Below are 13,120 nucleotides of genomic sequence, written 5' to 3' on the forward strand. Positions count from 1 at the left end.
ACTAACTAATAGAAACTGAAATAGCAACGAAGGGTCCTGTGGCACCTTATAGACTAACAGAAAAGTTTAGAGCATGAGCTTTCATGAGGTAACTCACTTCTTCAGATGCTGGTCCTGGAAATCTGCAAGGCCAGGTATAAATAGGCCAGAGCAAGGCTGGGGATAACGAGGTTAGCTCAGTCAGGAAGGCTGAGTTGTATTGTCATCAGTGGATCTGGAGGTGTGAACTCCAAGAGAGGGGAAGCTGCTTTTGTATTTAGCCAGCCATTCACAGTCTTTGTTTAATCCTGAGCTGAGGGTATAGAATTTGCAGATGAATTGTAGCTCAGCAATTTCTCTTTGGAGTCTGGTCTTGAAATTTCATTGCTGCAGGATAGCTACTTTTAATTCTGCTACTGTGTGTCCTGGGAGATTGAAGTGCTCTCCTATGGGTTTTTGTATATTGCCATTTCTGATGTCTGATTTGTGTGCATTTATTCTTTTACGTAGAGACTGTCCAGTTTGTCCGATGTATATGGCAGAGGGGCATTGCTGGCACATGATGGCATAAATTACATTGGTAGATGTGCAGCTGAATGAACCCACGATGGTGTGGCTGATCCGGTTAGGTCCTGTAATGATGTTGCTGGTGTGTATATGTGGGCAGAGCTGGCAACGAGGTTTGTTGCATGGATGGGTCCCTGAGATAGAGTGAAAGTGGTGTGGTGTATAGTTGCTTGTTAGGATTTGTTTTAGGCTGGCAGGTTGTCTGTGAGCAATGATAGGTCTGCCTCCCAAGGCCTGTGAAAGTGTGGGATCATTGTCCAGGATGGGTTGTAGATCCCTGATGATGCGCTGTAGAGGTTTTAGCTGAGGACTGTAAGTGATGGCTAGTGGTGTTCTGTTGGTTTCTCTCTTGGGCTTGTCCTGTAGCAGGAGGCTTCGTGGCACACATCTGGCTCTGTTGATTTGTTTTCTCACTTCCTCAGGTGGGTATTGCAGTCTCAAGAATGCTTGGTGCAGATCCTGTAGGTGTTTGTCTCTGTCGGAGGGGTTGGAACAAATGCGGTTATATCTAAGTGCTTGGCTGTAAACGATGGATCGTGTGGTGTGTCTGGGATGGAAGCTGGAGGTGTGAAGGTAGGCGTAGCGGTCAGTGGGTTTACGGTACAGGGTGGTACTGATGTGTCCATTGTGTATAAGCACGGTAGTGGCAAGGAAGTGGATCTCCTGTGTAGATTGGTCCAGGCTGAGCTTGATGTTGGGGTGGAAGTTGTTGAAGTCCTGGTGGAATTCCTCCAGAGTCTCCTTCCCATGGGTCCAGATGATGAAGATGTCGTCAATGTAGCGTAAATAGAGCCGGGGTGTTAGTGGACAAGAGTTGAGGAAGCGTTGTTCGAGGTCAGCCATGAAAATATTGGCCTCAGTATTCCTCAACGAAGCCTCCTGCTACAGGACAAGCCCAAGAGAGAAACCAACAGAACACCACTAGCCATCACCTACAGTCCTCAGCTAAAACCTCTACAGCGCATCATCAGGGATCTACAACCCATCCTGGACAATGATCCCACACTTTCACAGGCCTTGGGAGGCAGACCTATCATTGCTCACAGACAACCTGCCAACCTAAAACAAATCCTAACAAGCAACTATACACCGCACCACAGTCACTCTATCTCAGGGACCCGGTCGAATTCCTCCAGAGTCTCCTTCCCATGGGTCCAGATGATGAAGATGTGCCAACAATGCCCAGATGCTTTGTATATTGGACAGACTTCTAACTCCCTTAGACAAAGGGTCAACGGGCACAAAACAGACATCAAAACACTCCAGATGCACAAACCAGTTAATCAACATTTTAATGGAATGGGACATTCTGTCAATGACCTAAAGGTATGTGTGTTACTGAAGAGGAATTATCGCACCGTTTTGGAAAGAGAAGCGGCCGAGGTGGCTTTTATATTCAAATTCAGCACATTAACACATGGTTTAAATCGTGATGGGAACTTTCCGAGTCACTATAGGGGCTCGTCTGCATACTTGGCTCAATCTAATTCTTGACCTTCCCCCCCACCCCTCCACTCTCTGATTTGCTCACCTTGATTATCTTTTTCTGATTTGTCCTCCTTGCTTCCTGTTTTTGGTTCTCTGTGTCTTAAATATTGAGTCTGTTCTGGTCTGGCCATGGTCTGAAGAAGTGGGTCTGTCCCATGAAAGGTCACCTAATAAACTATTTTGCTCGCCTTTAAAGTGCTACTTGACTGCTTTTTGTTTTGATAGTGTATAGACTAGCACAGCTTCCTCTCTGTTACTATTCTTTTGAAAGTAGTTCTTTTGGAAGATATCTTCTGGAATGATTTGCAAGATCACTGTAGTGTAGATCTATCCAAAGAAGAGTGCTTTCAAAAGTGGGTCTTCCTTTCAAAGGGAAGCCATCTACATAGCTGTTTTGCATTTCAAAAGCACCTCTTTCAGAACAGCGAGCAGATGCTAATATGCAAATGAGGCACTTGATATGCAAATTGGTGCCTCATTTGAATTTTCGATCCACTACGTTTGCATGCCCCTTTTGAAAGGGAGGGGCCAGTGTAGACGTAGCCACATGGATAGTGTAAAAAATCATTCAGTAGTGAATATTTAGCAGAGATGTTCCTCTTTCCATGTATTTTTACTGTTTGTAATCTATGAACTTTGCACATTGAAACAACCATTTGATATGCTCTGCAAAAAGCCAACAATAACTGCTGTTTGTTTTTATGAATATAGGATTATCTTTCTCTTAAAAAGCAGCTGTGAAAACCTGGCAAAAACTAAGAAAACCATAATATGTAATTCCTTGACAATAGCATTTTCCTTGTCAGCTTCCTTTGTCTTATATGTAGCAAATATTGACTTCCCATGTTCATTTGTTACCTAGACTTCACTTACGGTTTTGATTATATTCTTAGGATATGGCATGAAACAGTTCAGCAGCACTAGTGTGCCCTGCCTCTTTCTAGTTAACCAGAAATGCCCTTTAATACTGTGCTCTACAGGGAGAACCTGGGCATTTTCTGTGGTTAACAGGCCCTGTAACTAAGCAGAGATCCAGTATATGCAATTCCATGTTTTCATTGGTTTTGTAATGGTCGCTCCCGTTCCTGCCTGATAGCCAAAGGCAAAATGAATCCAGCAAGCTGTCAGAGCATTGGATCTGCTTCATAAGAAAATTTTGCAAGAATGCTAGGCCCTCTCAGGGGAGCTATTTTTTATCTGGATAATGCAGCATTTAAACTTTTTTGCCATTTCCTTCTCATATGAATTTTCCCTGGGACAGGAAATTTTTCTCTCATTCATTTCAGCCCCCCATGATGATTTTCTTCTCTTGTTTAATCTTTTATTGGATGTTGCTATCTGAAATTCCTATTTATGGACTGGGGTAGAAGGAAGTTGAAGAATGGTAATTTCTTCCCTATGAAATTAGTTTCTTCCTAGTCTTTGTCTGCCCTCTGAGAGATCCTGCCCTCTCAGAGATCCTATCACCATGTTTTGAGTTGGACTATTTGGAACTGTTTTGAAAATTTCATAATTTTTTCTCACTTTTGAGAATTAATAGATACTTTCCTTTTGCTCAGGAAGTGCCTTAACATTTCAGTTAGCCTACCAAACCTCTTTATAAGGAAATAATATGATAAATTCTTTGCTTTTTTCCTTATCTCCAGCTGCTGTTATAGTAGGACAACATATATCCACTATTAGAACTTGTGTAGAAAGACCTAGAAATGCCAAGCAGATAGGAGTTTCCCATGAAAGGAGTATGTAAAGCAGGGAACTCCAAACCCCTGACTCTATACAGATGTTATTATAAAATATAACCACCTGTTTATTCAGTGTATTAAGGCTCTTGAAAATAAAATGTGTCTTTTTAACAAAAGATGTTTATCTACTTTGGACAAATAGTAACAGAGAGGTAGCTGTGTTAGACTGTGAACAACTGTTGATGTTCTTGCATTTGGAGAGAAAGATGATGTCTGTCTGGATCTGGGTAAGTTTTTTCATGTAGTTGATGGATCTCTATTCCAAATGGCTAAATGTAGTGCCTTGCATGTTGAATAGTAACAGAGAGGGAGCCGTGCTAGTCTATATACTATCAAAACAAAAAGCAGTCAAGTAGCACTTTAAAGACTAGGAAAATAATTTATTAGGTGAACTTGAAGAAGTGGGTCTGTACCACGAAAGCTCACCTAATAAATCATTTTGTTAGTCTTTAAAGTGCTACTTGACTGCTTTTTGTTTTGATAGTATATAGAATAGCACGGCTCCCTCTCTGCTAATATAGTTGATGGTTACTTTGGACAAAGTATATCCTTAGCTATAAGAAAAGATTTTCTGTTCATGAAAGTTGAGGCTCATAAGCTATCGTTACTGCCATCTACAAAGAACGCTGGAGAGGACTCTAGCTAATTATTTTTAATGCGTCTATTTTATTTTAGCAAACCATGATGAATTTTATTTTCATTCCCTTAGTTCACCATCGGAGATTTCTCTTCCCTCAGCAAAGCTTGAGGCACCATCTTTTCATCTTATTTAGTCAGTGGGCTGGGCCTTTCAGTATAATGTTTACACCACTGGATCGTTACAGTGACAGAAATCATCAGATTACAAGATACCAATATTGTGCGTTAAAGGTATAGCATGTTTTCTTCCACTGTGCAAAGTGATCTATTCAGTAATACAAATCACAACAACAAATCCTAAGTTTAGAAATTTAAAAAAGGCACAAATCATCGATATTTATTTCTTTTTATTTACAGTAATTGATTTGTAAGTTAGTTAAAGAGAGAGATAGCGAGTAAGAGAGATGTATCAAATAAAGTTAAAATTCCTGTATGTCTTTACAAAAGTATAATCTAAAGTCTTTTCTTGTGGCAGACTTCTTTTTTCCTGAACAGACTGAAGTTTTATTTTATTATTTAGATTTTCAGTAAGAAAAAGCTGTCACTGAGTTCGATGGAAGTGGGATTTCAGGCCCTTTGGTGAGACCCAGTATCAGTCCAGTGACTGTTATATCCTATTTCCAGAGAGCTATATTTGCACTTATATGGAGATGTACTCAGTGGTTTTAAAAGTCTTGTCCAGCTCTAATGCCTGCAACCCAATTGCCTAAGTAAACTGTATCAAACAATTTAAAACAATTTTAATTTAGACAAAGAATATGATGGTGAAATGTGTAAGGCTATGTGTACACTAGCTCTCAACTTTTAAGGGAGCATGGTAAGTAGGGTGTCGGGAGATTACGAATGAAGTGCTGCGGTGCATATGCAGCACTTCATGAAGCTAATTCTCCCTGGCGACAACTTCAAAGCAGCAAACTTCAAAGTGCTGGCTTGTGTGTAGCCATGGCTAACCTGCTGGTACTTTGAAGTGCCTGGGCTGGGTACTTCGAAGTAGCCCAGGAACTTCAAAGTACCAGCAGGGTAGCTGTGGCTACACACAAGCCAGCACTTCGAAGTTTGCCACTTCAAAGTTGCCGTGGGGGAGAATTAGCTTAATGAAGTGCTGCATATGCCCCACAGCACTTTATTAGTAATCTCCCAACACCTTAATTACCTTGCTCCCTTCGAAGTTGGGAGCTAGTGTAGACACAACCTAATAGTTTTAACATAACTTGTCTGCAATGGCAAAACATTTTGAAGTGTTTGTAAAGTGTCCCTTCTATAGTGTTCCTTTAATGTGCTTAATGTTTTAATTCAGCATTTCAGTTTATGCCCGTTCTATTATAATTATTCCATCTTAATTAATATAGTTACCTTTTAGATCAATGTAAATTTTGATGTCTAGGTAAAAAGCACTACTGCATTAACAGGTGGTATTTGGAAATGTCTTGCAAGCACAGTCCTTTTAATACATTCACCAGTGTTAAACACTTGCCTAATTAACAGCTTTATCTGTCTTACTAGGCAATGTCAGCTGTACTCTGCTGTGGCCCTGTATTTGATAATGTGGGTCTTTCCCCTGATGGCTATCTTTACAAATGGCTTGATAACATACTAGCTTGTCAAGATTTACGAGTAAGTACCTCATGAATAATGCATGTTTTTTATAAAGTGACTTTAAACCGTACCGGTTGAATACAGTCCATTGTGTGACTGTAGGTTTTGTGACCTCACTTGTTGTTTTGTTTTGAAAAGAAAACAATAGATCTGAATGATACTCAATTACAAATTCATAATGAACCATGTCACATCAAAGTTTAGATAATAAAAGGAATTATGTTATTTCAGGACATGCAGTTTATGTAGCAATAGTAGACTCAGTAGGATTCTGTTAATGAGCTTCAGACTCTCACACAGCAATATTTTAGATTTTTCATCCACTACTAATCCAAAGGTCAAGGACAGTGTGATCTAAAAAGTATTTATATTTCTGTTTGGCGTATTTCCATCCCACCTGCCTCCAGGACTTGTGAGGCAGGAATGTAAAATCATTTCCTGCTTAGTGATACAGCTGCTGGTGAAGCTAATTTGAGCGAGTCAACGTGAGTGGACAGAACTTCAGAAGGTGGTAAAAAATCTACTGTTTTTAGGAAAAAATAAAGCTGTAGAAATGAAAGATAAGTTTTAATTTTCTAACCTGGATCTGTAAAAAACTATTTATTTATTTATTAGTCTTTGACAATAACTCCATTAGTAATAATTTAATAGGTTAGTTTTGCATTTAAAACTATTGTACCTTTACAACATTTCTGATTAAATGATAAGGGGAAGAGAGACTTTCTTCCCGACGCTATGTCTCTCTGTTCAGTATCACTTCATGATAATGTTTATTAATGACATAAAATACTACCTTACAAAATGTTTAGATAGGTCCAAGCTGCAGATAGGCTTGTCAACCCAGAAACACTCAGAAAAGCTGAGGCAAATCAACTAAAGGTATACATTTCAAGCACATTAAATCCTGGTATGGATGCTCTCATTCAGGAGTAAAGTGATCTAAATTCACATTAGCTTAATCCTCTCCATGTACAGTAAACCCTTGAAATACATAGCTTCAAGTTGTGTGTAACTTGCTTTAAGGTGAGTTAAGCACAATTTGAAGCTGCTCTGTAGCCCCTCCCCGCATCTTCTCTCAGCTGTGCAGCTGTCAACCTGACAGCCGTGTGGCTGGAGGAAAGCAGGTGGAAGGCTTTTAGCTTGCGGGCAGCTAGGCCTTCTCCCTGCCTTCCCCCAGTGGCACAGTTGGCAGGAAGGCAGGGAGAAGCACCCCTGGTGGGCTAGTCAGTTTCCCAGTCCCGCAAAGTTTCCTGGCTCCCAGCTGCCCTGCGCTGACAGAACGGGGAAACTGACCAGCCACGAGCTCGTCTGTTTTCTAGGTCCCGCAAGTAGCGGGGAGACAGGAACTAGGCTGCCCCCTGTTCCCGGCTCCCTGCCATTCTGGGAGCCAGGAAACTGACCAGCCCTGGTGGTCTGGTCTGTTTCCTGGCTCCTGCAAGCCCAGGGGAGCTCCTCCCGCCCCAACTTACGCAAAAATTTGAGTTACCCTGGGGTTGCAAGAACGCAACACCCACATAACTTGAGGATTTACTGTACTATGAAGGTACTTATATGCTGTAACTAAGTCCTCTCTCAGTATTCTTTTTGACAAACTGAAGGATTGAGCTCTTTACATTTCTAACAATAAGGCATTTTCTCCAGACCTCAAATAATTATTTTAAATCTATTCAGCATCCTCTCTTATTTTTTAGTATCCTTTTTGCAGTGCAGAGACAAAATTTTATGTAATATTTCATCATTGGTCTTACCAATGCCACATACAGAGGTAAAATCACTCACTGCTATTCTGTATGTGCATCCAGTGGTCTCAATATCCTTTTTGCCAGCGTATTGAACTGAGATCTTATACTGAGTTTCTTGTCTGTTATGACCCCTAGAGACTTTCCAGAGTCACTGCTTTCCGGGTTGTAGTTCCCCATTCCATTCTGTAGGTATAAGCATTCCTTGTCCCTGGATGCATCGTTTTGCATTTGGCAGTATTAAAATACATGTACTTTGAATGGGCCCAGGTTACCAAGTGATTCAGTTTGTTCTGTGTGACAATCTGATACACATCATTCTTAACCACTCCACCAATCTTGTCACCTGCAAATTTCATCAACAGTGAGTTTATATTTGGTTCCAGATCATCGAAGAAAATGTGGAATAGCATTAGTTTTAGTACCAATATCTGCCTAACCCCAATATAAACACCCACATTCGATGTTGGTTCTGCATTTACAGAGAATTGTTGAGTTCTTTCAGTCAGACACTCTTTAATCCATTGAAGGAGTGCTCTTTATGTACAACATAAACTTTTAATTTGAGTATTGTGTATTACTAACACAGACACCTTAGAAAAGTCTGTGACTTTACCTTTTTTACTCAAGCTTGTAATCTCATCAATAGAAGAAATCAGGTTTGTTGACAAGACTAGTTTTTTACAAAATAAAATTAACTGATGCATTAATTGTGTTCCCACCCTTTAATTCTTTGTTAATTTAATCAAATATTAGGTTTTCCATTATTTTGCCTGATTGATATCAGAGTAACCCAATCTCTTAGTTACCTGGATCATCTAGTGTACCCATATGGAATGTTGATACATTATCATTCTTCCAGTTTTCTTAAATTTCCCCAGTATTTATTAAAAACTACCATCAGCAGGCCAGAGATTTCCCCAGCTAACTCTTTTTAAACTGCTGAGTGCAAGTTATTGGGCCTGCTGATATTGAAAGATGTGTCCCTTGTAGATGTTGTCTAGCTTCCTCCTCTATTACTGATGAACTCAAAAATACATCATCATTACAAGATAAGAGTATTTCATCCTGTTTCTTTTGAAATACAGAACAGTAATATTTATTGAATGCTGACTGTCACAAAAACATCTGATTTTTATACATCATTACATTAAAAATAATCTTTCCATCTCAATTAAGCAATGAAACTATTGCAAAGTTCTCTACATTTGAAAACCTCCTTATTTTCCTCAGCCCAGTCAAACATGTATTTTTGTGACGTTTTTATCTTCCTTATCAATTTTTTGCACTCCATAACATCTCATTTATATTGATGTCTATTTTCCCTTTTCCATTTGATAAATACTGATTTTTTTATTTCCAACTGCTGCTTTCACTTTACCACCTAACTCAGATGAGCTTTTCACCAAAGTTCTTCTGTTTCTTGATTGTGTGACCATGGCTTCCTGTCCCTCTAATAATTTCTTCTTAAAATTTCCTGGCTTTCATTCACATTTTTCCATCTAAATTTTCTTCCCAGTCAGTTTCACTGATAATTTTCCTCAGCTTTGGAATACTAGCACTTATGAAGCTCAAAGTACATACATTATTGGTGGGACTATCCTCTGCTTGCCTATACTGAATTTTATCATATCCTAACCACTGATCCCTAGACAACGACTAACTTCCAGTCCAATGTTCATTTTCATCATTGTTCATAACAATGGAATCCAAACAGGGTTACCTCATTTTGAGTGCAACAGCTTTTTTGTTAGAAAATTGTCATTTATAATTATTAGAAATTTTGATTTTTTTTATAACTTATTACATTCAACATCCAGCATTTGTCTCCCAAGTTGAAGTCCCCCATAGTGACAAAATGTTTCTGTCCACACATTGTAGGTGAAGGAACCCACTGAGGGGATTTATGGATGGGATGTTAAATGGTCAGAGCTGTTGGGGAGGAAAAAGAGTATTTACCCTCCTGTCTTTCACCATCAGTACTTTAAATTCACAACTGAAGATCAGTACATAAAAGATTCATTAAATCGCAGAAGGCGAATTGTGACTGTTCAATGGATAAGGAAGTCCAACCGGAAAAAAATCTTAGGTAGCCTTTGTGACATTCTGTACCTCAGGGAACATCCTGTAATTCCGCACAGTCTTCATCTGTATTATTGTGATAATGCACATAAAGCAGCTGTGTGAGTTATCAGTATAAAGGATATGATCTGCTGAAATTCATGTTTCCATATAAACATGTGTATCATTAATGCAAATACAGTTATAACAATTGTGTTGCATGATTTTCACTGAAATATGTTTTGGGTTTGGGAAATCCCCGAATGCTAACTCTCCAGAGACAATGAATCACAAAGGAGATAACCAATACCCAGGCAGGTGTCAAACAGCCATCAACACCCATTGCCCAGTAATGGAGTTACAATGCAATAACTCATTTGCACAAGGTTATACCAAGGAAATCGCTCAACCTTCCTGGTGACTCAGCAATGCCCACCAGACATGCTTGGGATTGTGTTGTCCCAGCGCATGGACTAAGGGTATAAAACAGAACACAGTGGCCCCATACGCCTTTTCTCCTTCCCCCCACCTATGCTGAAATCAACAAGCCTCTGAGACAACTGAAGATTTCAACAGAGGAGACTGGCTCAGGTTTAAGGGAGAAGCCAGTATATTAAAGACAGTAAGATGTACTGAGGTGAGAATATTTCTTGATCTAAATGCTGTCGAGTTTGTCAAGAGTTAAGGTATAGACTGACTTTTTACTTACCATTTACAGTAACATAAACTCTATCTTTTGTATTCAATAAACTTGCTTTACTATTTATGTTTACAAGTGAGTTTGGCTGAAGTATTTGGTAAATCTGCTCAAGTTTACAAAGGCTGATGTATATCCGTGTTCCAGTGGTGAAGTGTTGAACCAATTAATAAACTTGTATTCTTAAAAGAATCTTGAGCAGTGCAAGATGGTATATTCCTAGGGTACGAGGTTGGGAGCTAGGGGGGTGCGCTGGCTGCTGTGATTCATGAGTAGCTCTGGGAGCATTTATGCAACCTAGCTGGGTGTGAGGTCCATATGCTGTTGTGTTGAGTCAAAACAGCACCTGGAGGGGTTTGATGTTTGTCACTAGCAAAGCATTGTGAGAGGCAGCCTCAGCTTTGAAGACACGGGGAGGGGACACTGTGATCCCAAGATCCTCACTATTCCCTGGAGATCCTGTCACTTTCTTTTTAAAATTGTGTTCTCTTTCTAATCATGTGGTGAAAAAATCTCTTTAATAGTAATATTTGTGCTTCTACATTACCTGCAACCCAAGAAACACAAAGATGTAGTCCAATATTTAGCTAAAAGATTAACAAAAATGAATGTATATAGCCTCACAACACATCTGTGAGGTAGAAGATAAGCAGTACCTCTGTCTTACAGGGTTCTATAGCAAAGACACATGGATGTTGCCCAGTGTCAGTCAGCAAGTGTGTCTTAAATCTGGGAATACAACCAGATCTTCTGACACACTTGTTTCAGGCTTAATCGTAATATCATGCTTCAAAACTTATTTTGAAGATCCATTTTTAAAATCTATATTAAACATGTATGGCTATGGTTATACTAGAGAGTTTTGCCAACAAAACCAGTGGAAAGTCTGCACAGAAAATGCATTTTGTTAACAGTTTGCTGACAAAACTCAACACTTTCGGCTGCTGCATTCTGTCACTCAGCCATGAGGCTTAATGCTGCTATTGGCAGATTATGTCAACAAAAAAGCTGTGTGGATGCTCTTGGGGAACTTTCTCTCAACAGACAGAGCATCTACAACAATGGGCAACCCTGTCTGCTGTGCTTCCAGGTGCCTGTTTTGTCAAGAGAGCAGCTGGGCAGTCCACCCGCTCTGTCAACAGAGCGGAGCACTCACACGATTGGCTTTTGTATGTAGCCGCACTCTGTCGACAGACGTTTTGTTGGTAAATCTCTTCCGATAGTGACTTCTGTCGAGAGATCACTGTAGTGTAACCTTACCCCATGGGTTTTATGCAAGACACATATAAGTATCATGTTTTCAAAACTGAATTAACTGCTGTGATATATATTAAATGCTTTTCTGGGAAACTATCTATTTTATTTTTCTCAATAGTACATAATAAATATGTTCCTTCCACCCCTCCCTTTCCCCACAGGTAGATTAGTCTTGTCACTTTCTGTCTGTCTCTTTGAATGATTCTAAGAAATAAGGGGAGAATCTTTATTGTCTCTTACAGAAGAATGCTCTTCTCTTTATATTCAGGTTCATCAACTTGGATGTGAAGTTGTAGTCTTGTTGCTGGAACTAAATCCAGACCAAGTAAATCTCTTCAACTGGGCTATAGATCGGTGTTACACTGGATCATATCAGCTTGCCTCTGGATGCTTCAAAGCCATTGCTACTGTGTGTGGAAGCAGGTATTAATGATTCTAGAAGTAGACTCTCCCTGAGGCAGTGAATGTAAGACAAAATCAGAGCAGCTGTTCCAAAAATGTTTACATATTTTGTGTAATCTGTGTACTTCTGGTGGAAACAGATTTTAAATGTTCTTTTCTATTACATTTAATAAGAATGGTGGAAGCAGTAAGCATTTGTTGATGGTTGCTGTATAGCCCTTGGTTGCATGCTATGAAAGAGACAGGAAAAAAACCCTCAGTTGGTATGTGAATGGGAATGGTGAAGTCTCTGCATAACCACATACTATGTAGATACAAGGGGGCTGTTCAAATTCTAAGTGGAACTGCAGCTAGCATTCCCATGAAGTCTCTTCACACAATGTTTGGAGGCTACATATATCTTTCATTCTATTAGGCTGTGTCTGCATGTGCTGCTTCTTCTGGAAACAGCACAGTAATGAGCTATCGGGAAGATGCTAATGAGGCACGGATGCAAATTTTCACACCTCATTAGCATATTGGCATGTAGTTCAGAGTTCTTCCAGACACCAAAGTACGTGTGCAAACACACAGCCCCCGGGGATCTTCCCGAAGGAAACCCTCCTTCCAGAAGCCTGCTCTTCCCCAAAATTTTGAGGAAGAAGGGTCTTCTTGAAGGGGGGTTTCCTTCCAGAAGATCCCCATGGGCTGTGCCTCTGCACATGTACTTGGGAATCCGGAAGAGCTTCTTCCGGACTCCAAACCATGTGCCGATATGCTAATGAGGTGTGGAAAATTTGCATCCGTGCCTCATTAGCATCTTCCAGATAGCTCATTACCATGCTGCTTCCGGAAGAAGTGGCATGTGTAGACACAGGCTTAGGCTATGTCTACACAGCAGCATTATTCCTGAATAAGGTATTCTGGAAGAGGTATTCTGGAATAGTTTATTCCGAAATAGTGCAGCTGCTCAC

At 40.0% G+C, this 13,120-nt stretch overlaps 1 protein-coding gene across 10 annotated transcripts in view; it reads left to right on the top strand.

The window, feature by feature from the left end:
• Positions 1–13,120, top strand: part of FRY (FRY microtubule binding protein) — a 308,821-nt gene that overhangs the window by 150,779 nt on the left and 144,922 nt on the right. For all 10 annotated transcript variants that reach the window (XM_074986277.1, XM_074986272.1, XM_074986262.1 and 7 more), the window contains exons 27-29: positions 4,486–4,646; positions 5,919–6,029; positions 12,034–12,188. In XM_074986277.1, the coding sequence (XP_074842378.1) occupies positions 4,486–4,646; positions 5,919–6,029; positions 12,034–12,188 (427 nt within the window). The remainder of the gene's footprint in view (positions 1–4,485; positions 4,647–5,918; positions 6,030–12,033; positions 12,189–13,120) is intronic.

Source organism: Carettochelys insculpta, chromosome 1 (assembly GCF_033958435.1).
Source record: "Carettochelys insculpta isolate YL-2023 chromosome 1, ASM3395843v1, whole genome shotgun sequence".
NCBI classification, from domain to species: domain Eukaryota; kingdom Metazoa; phylum Chordata; order Testudines; family Carettochelyidae; genus Carettochelys; species Carettochelys insculpta.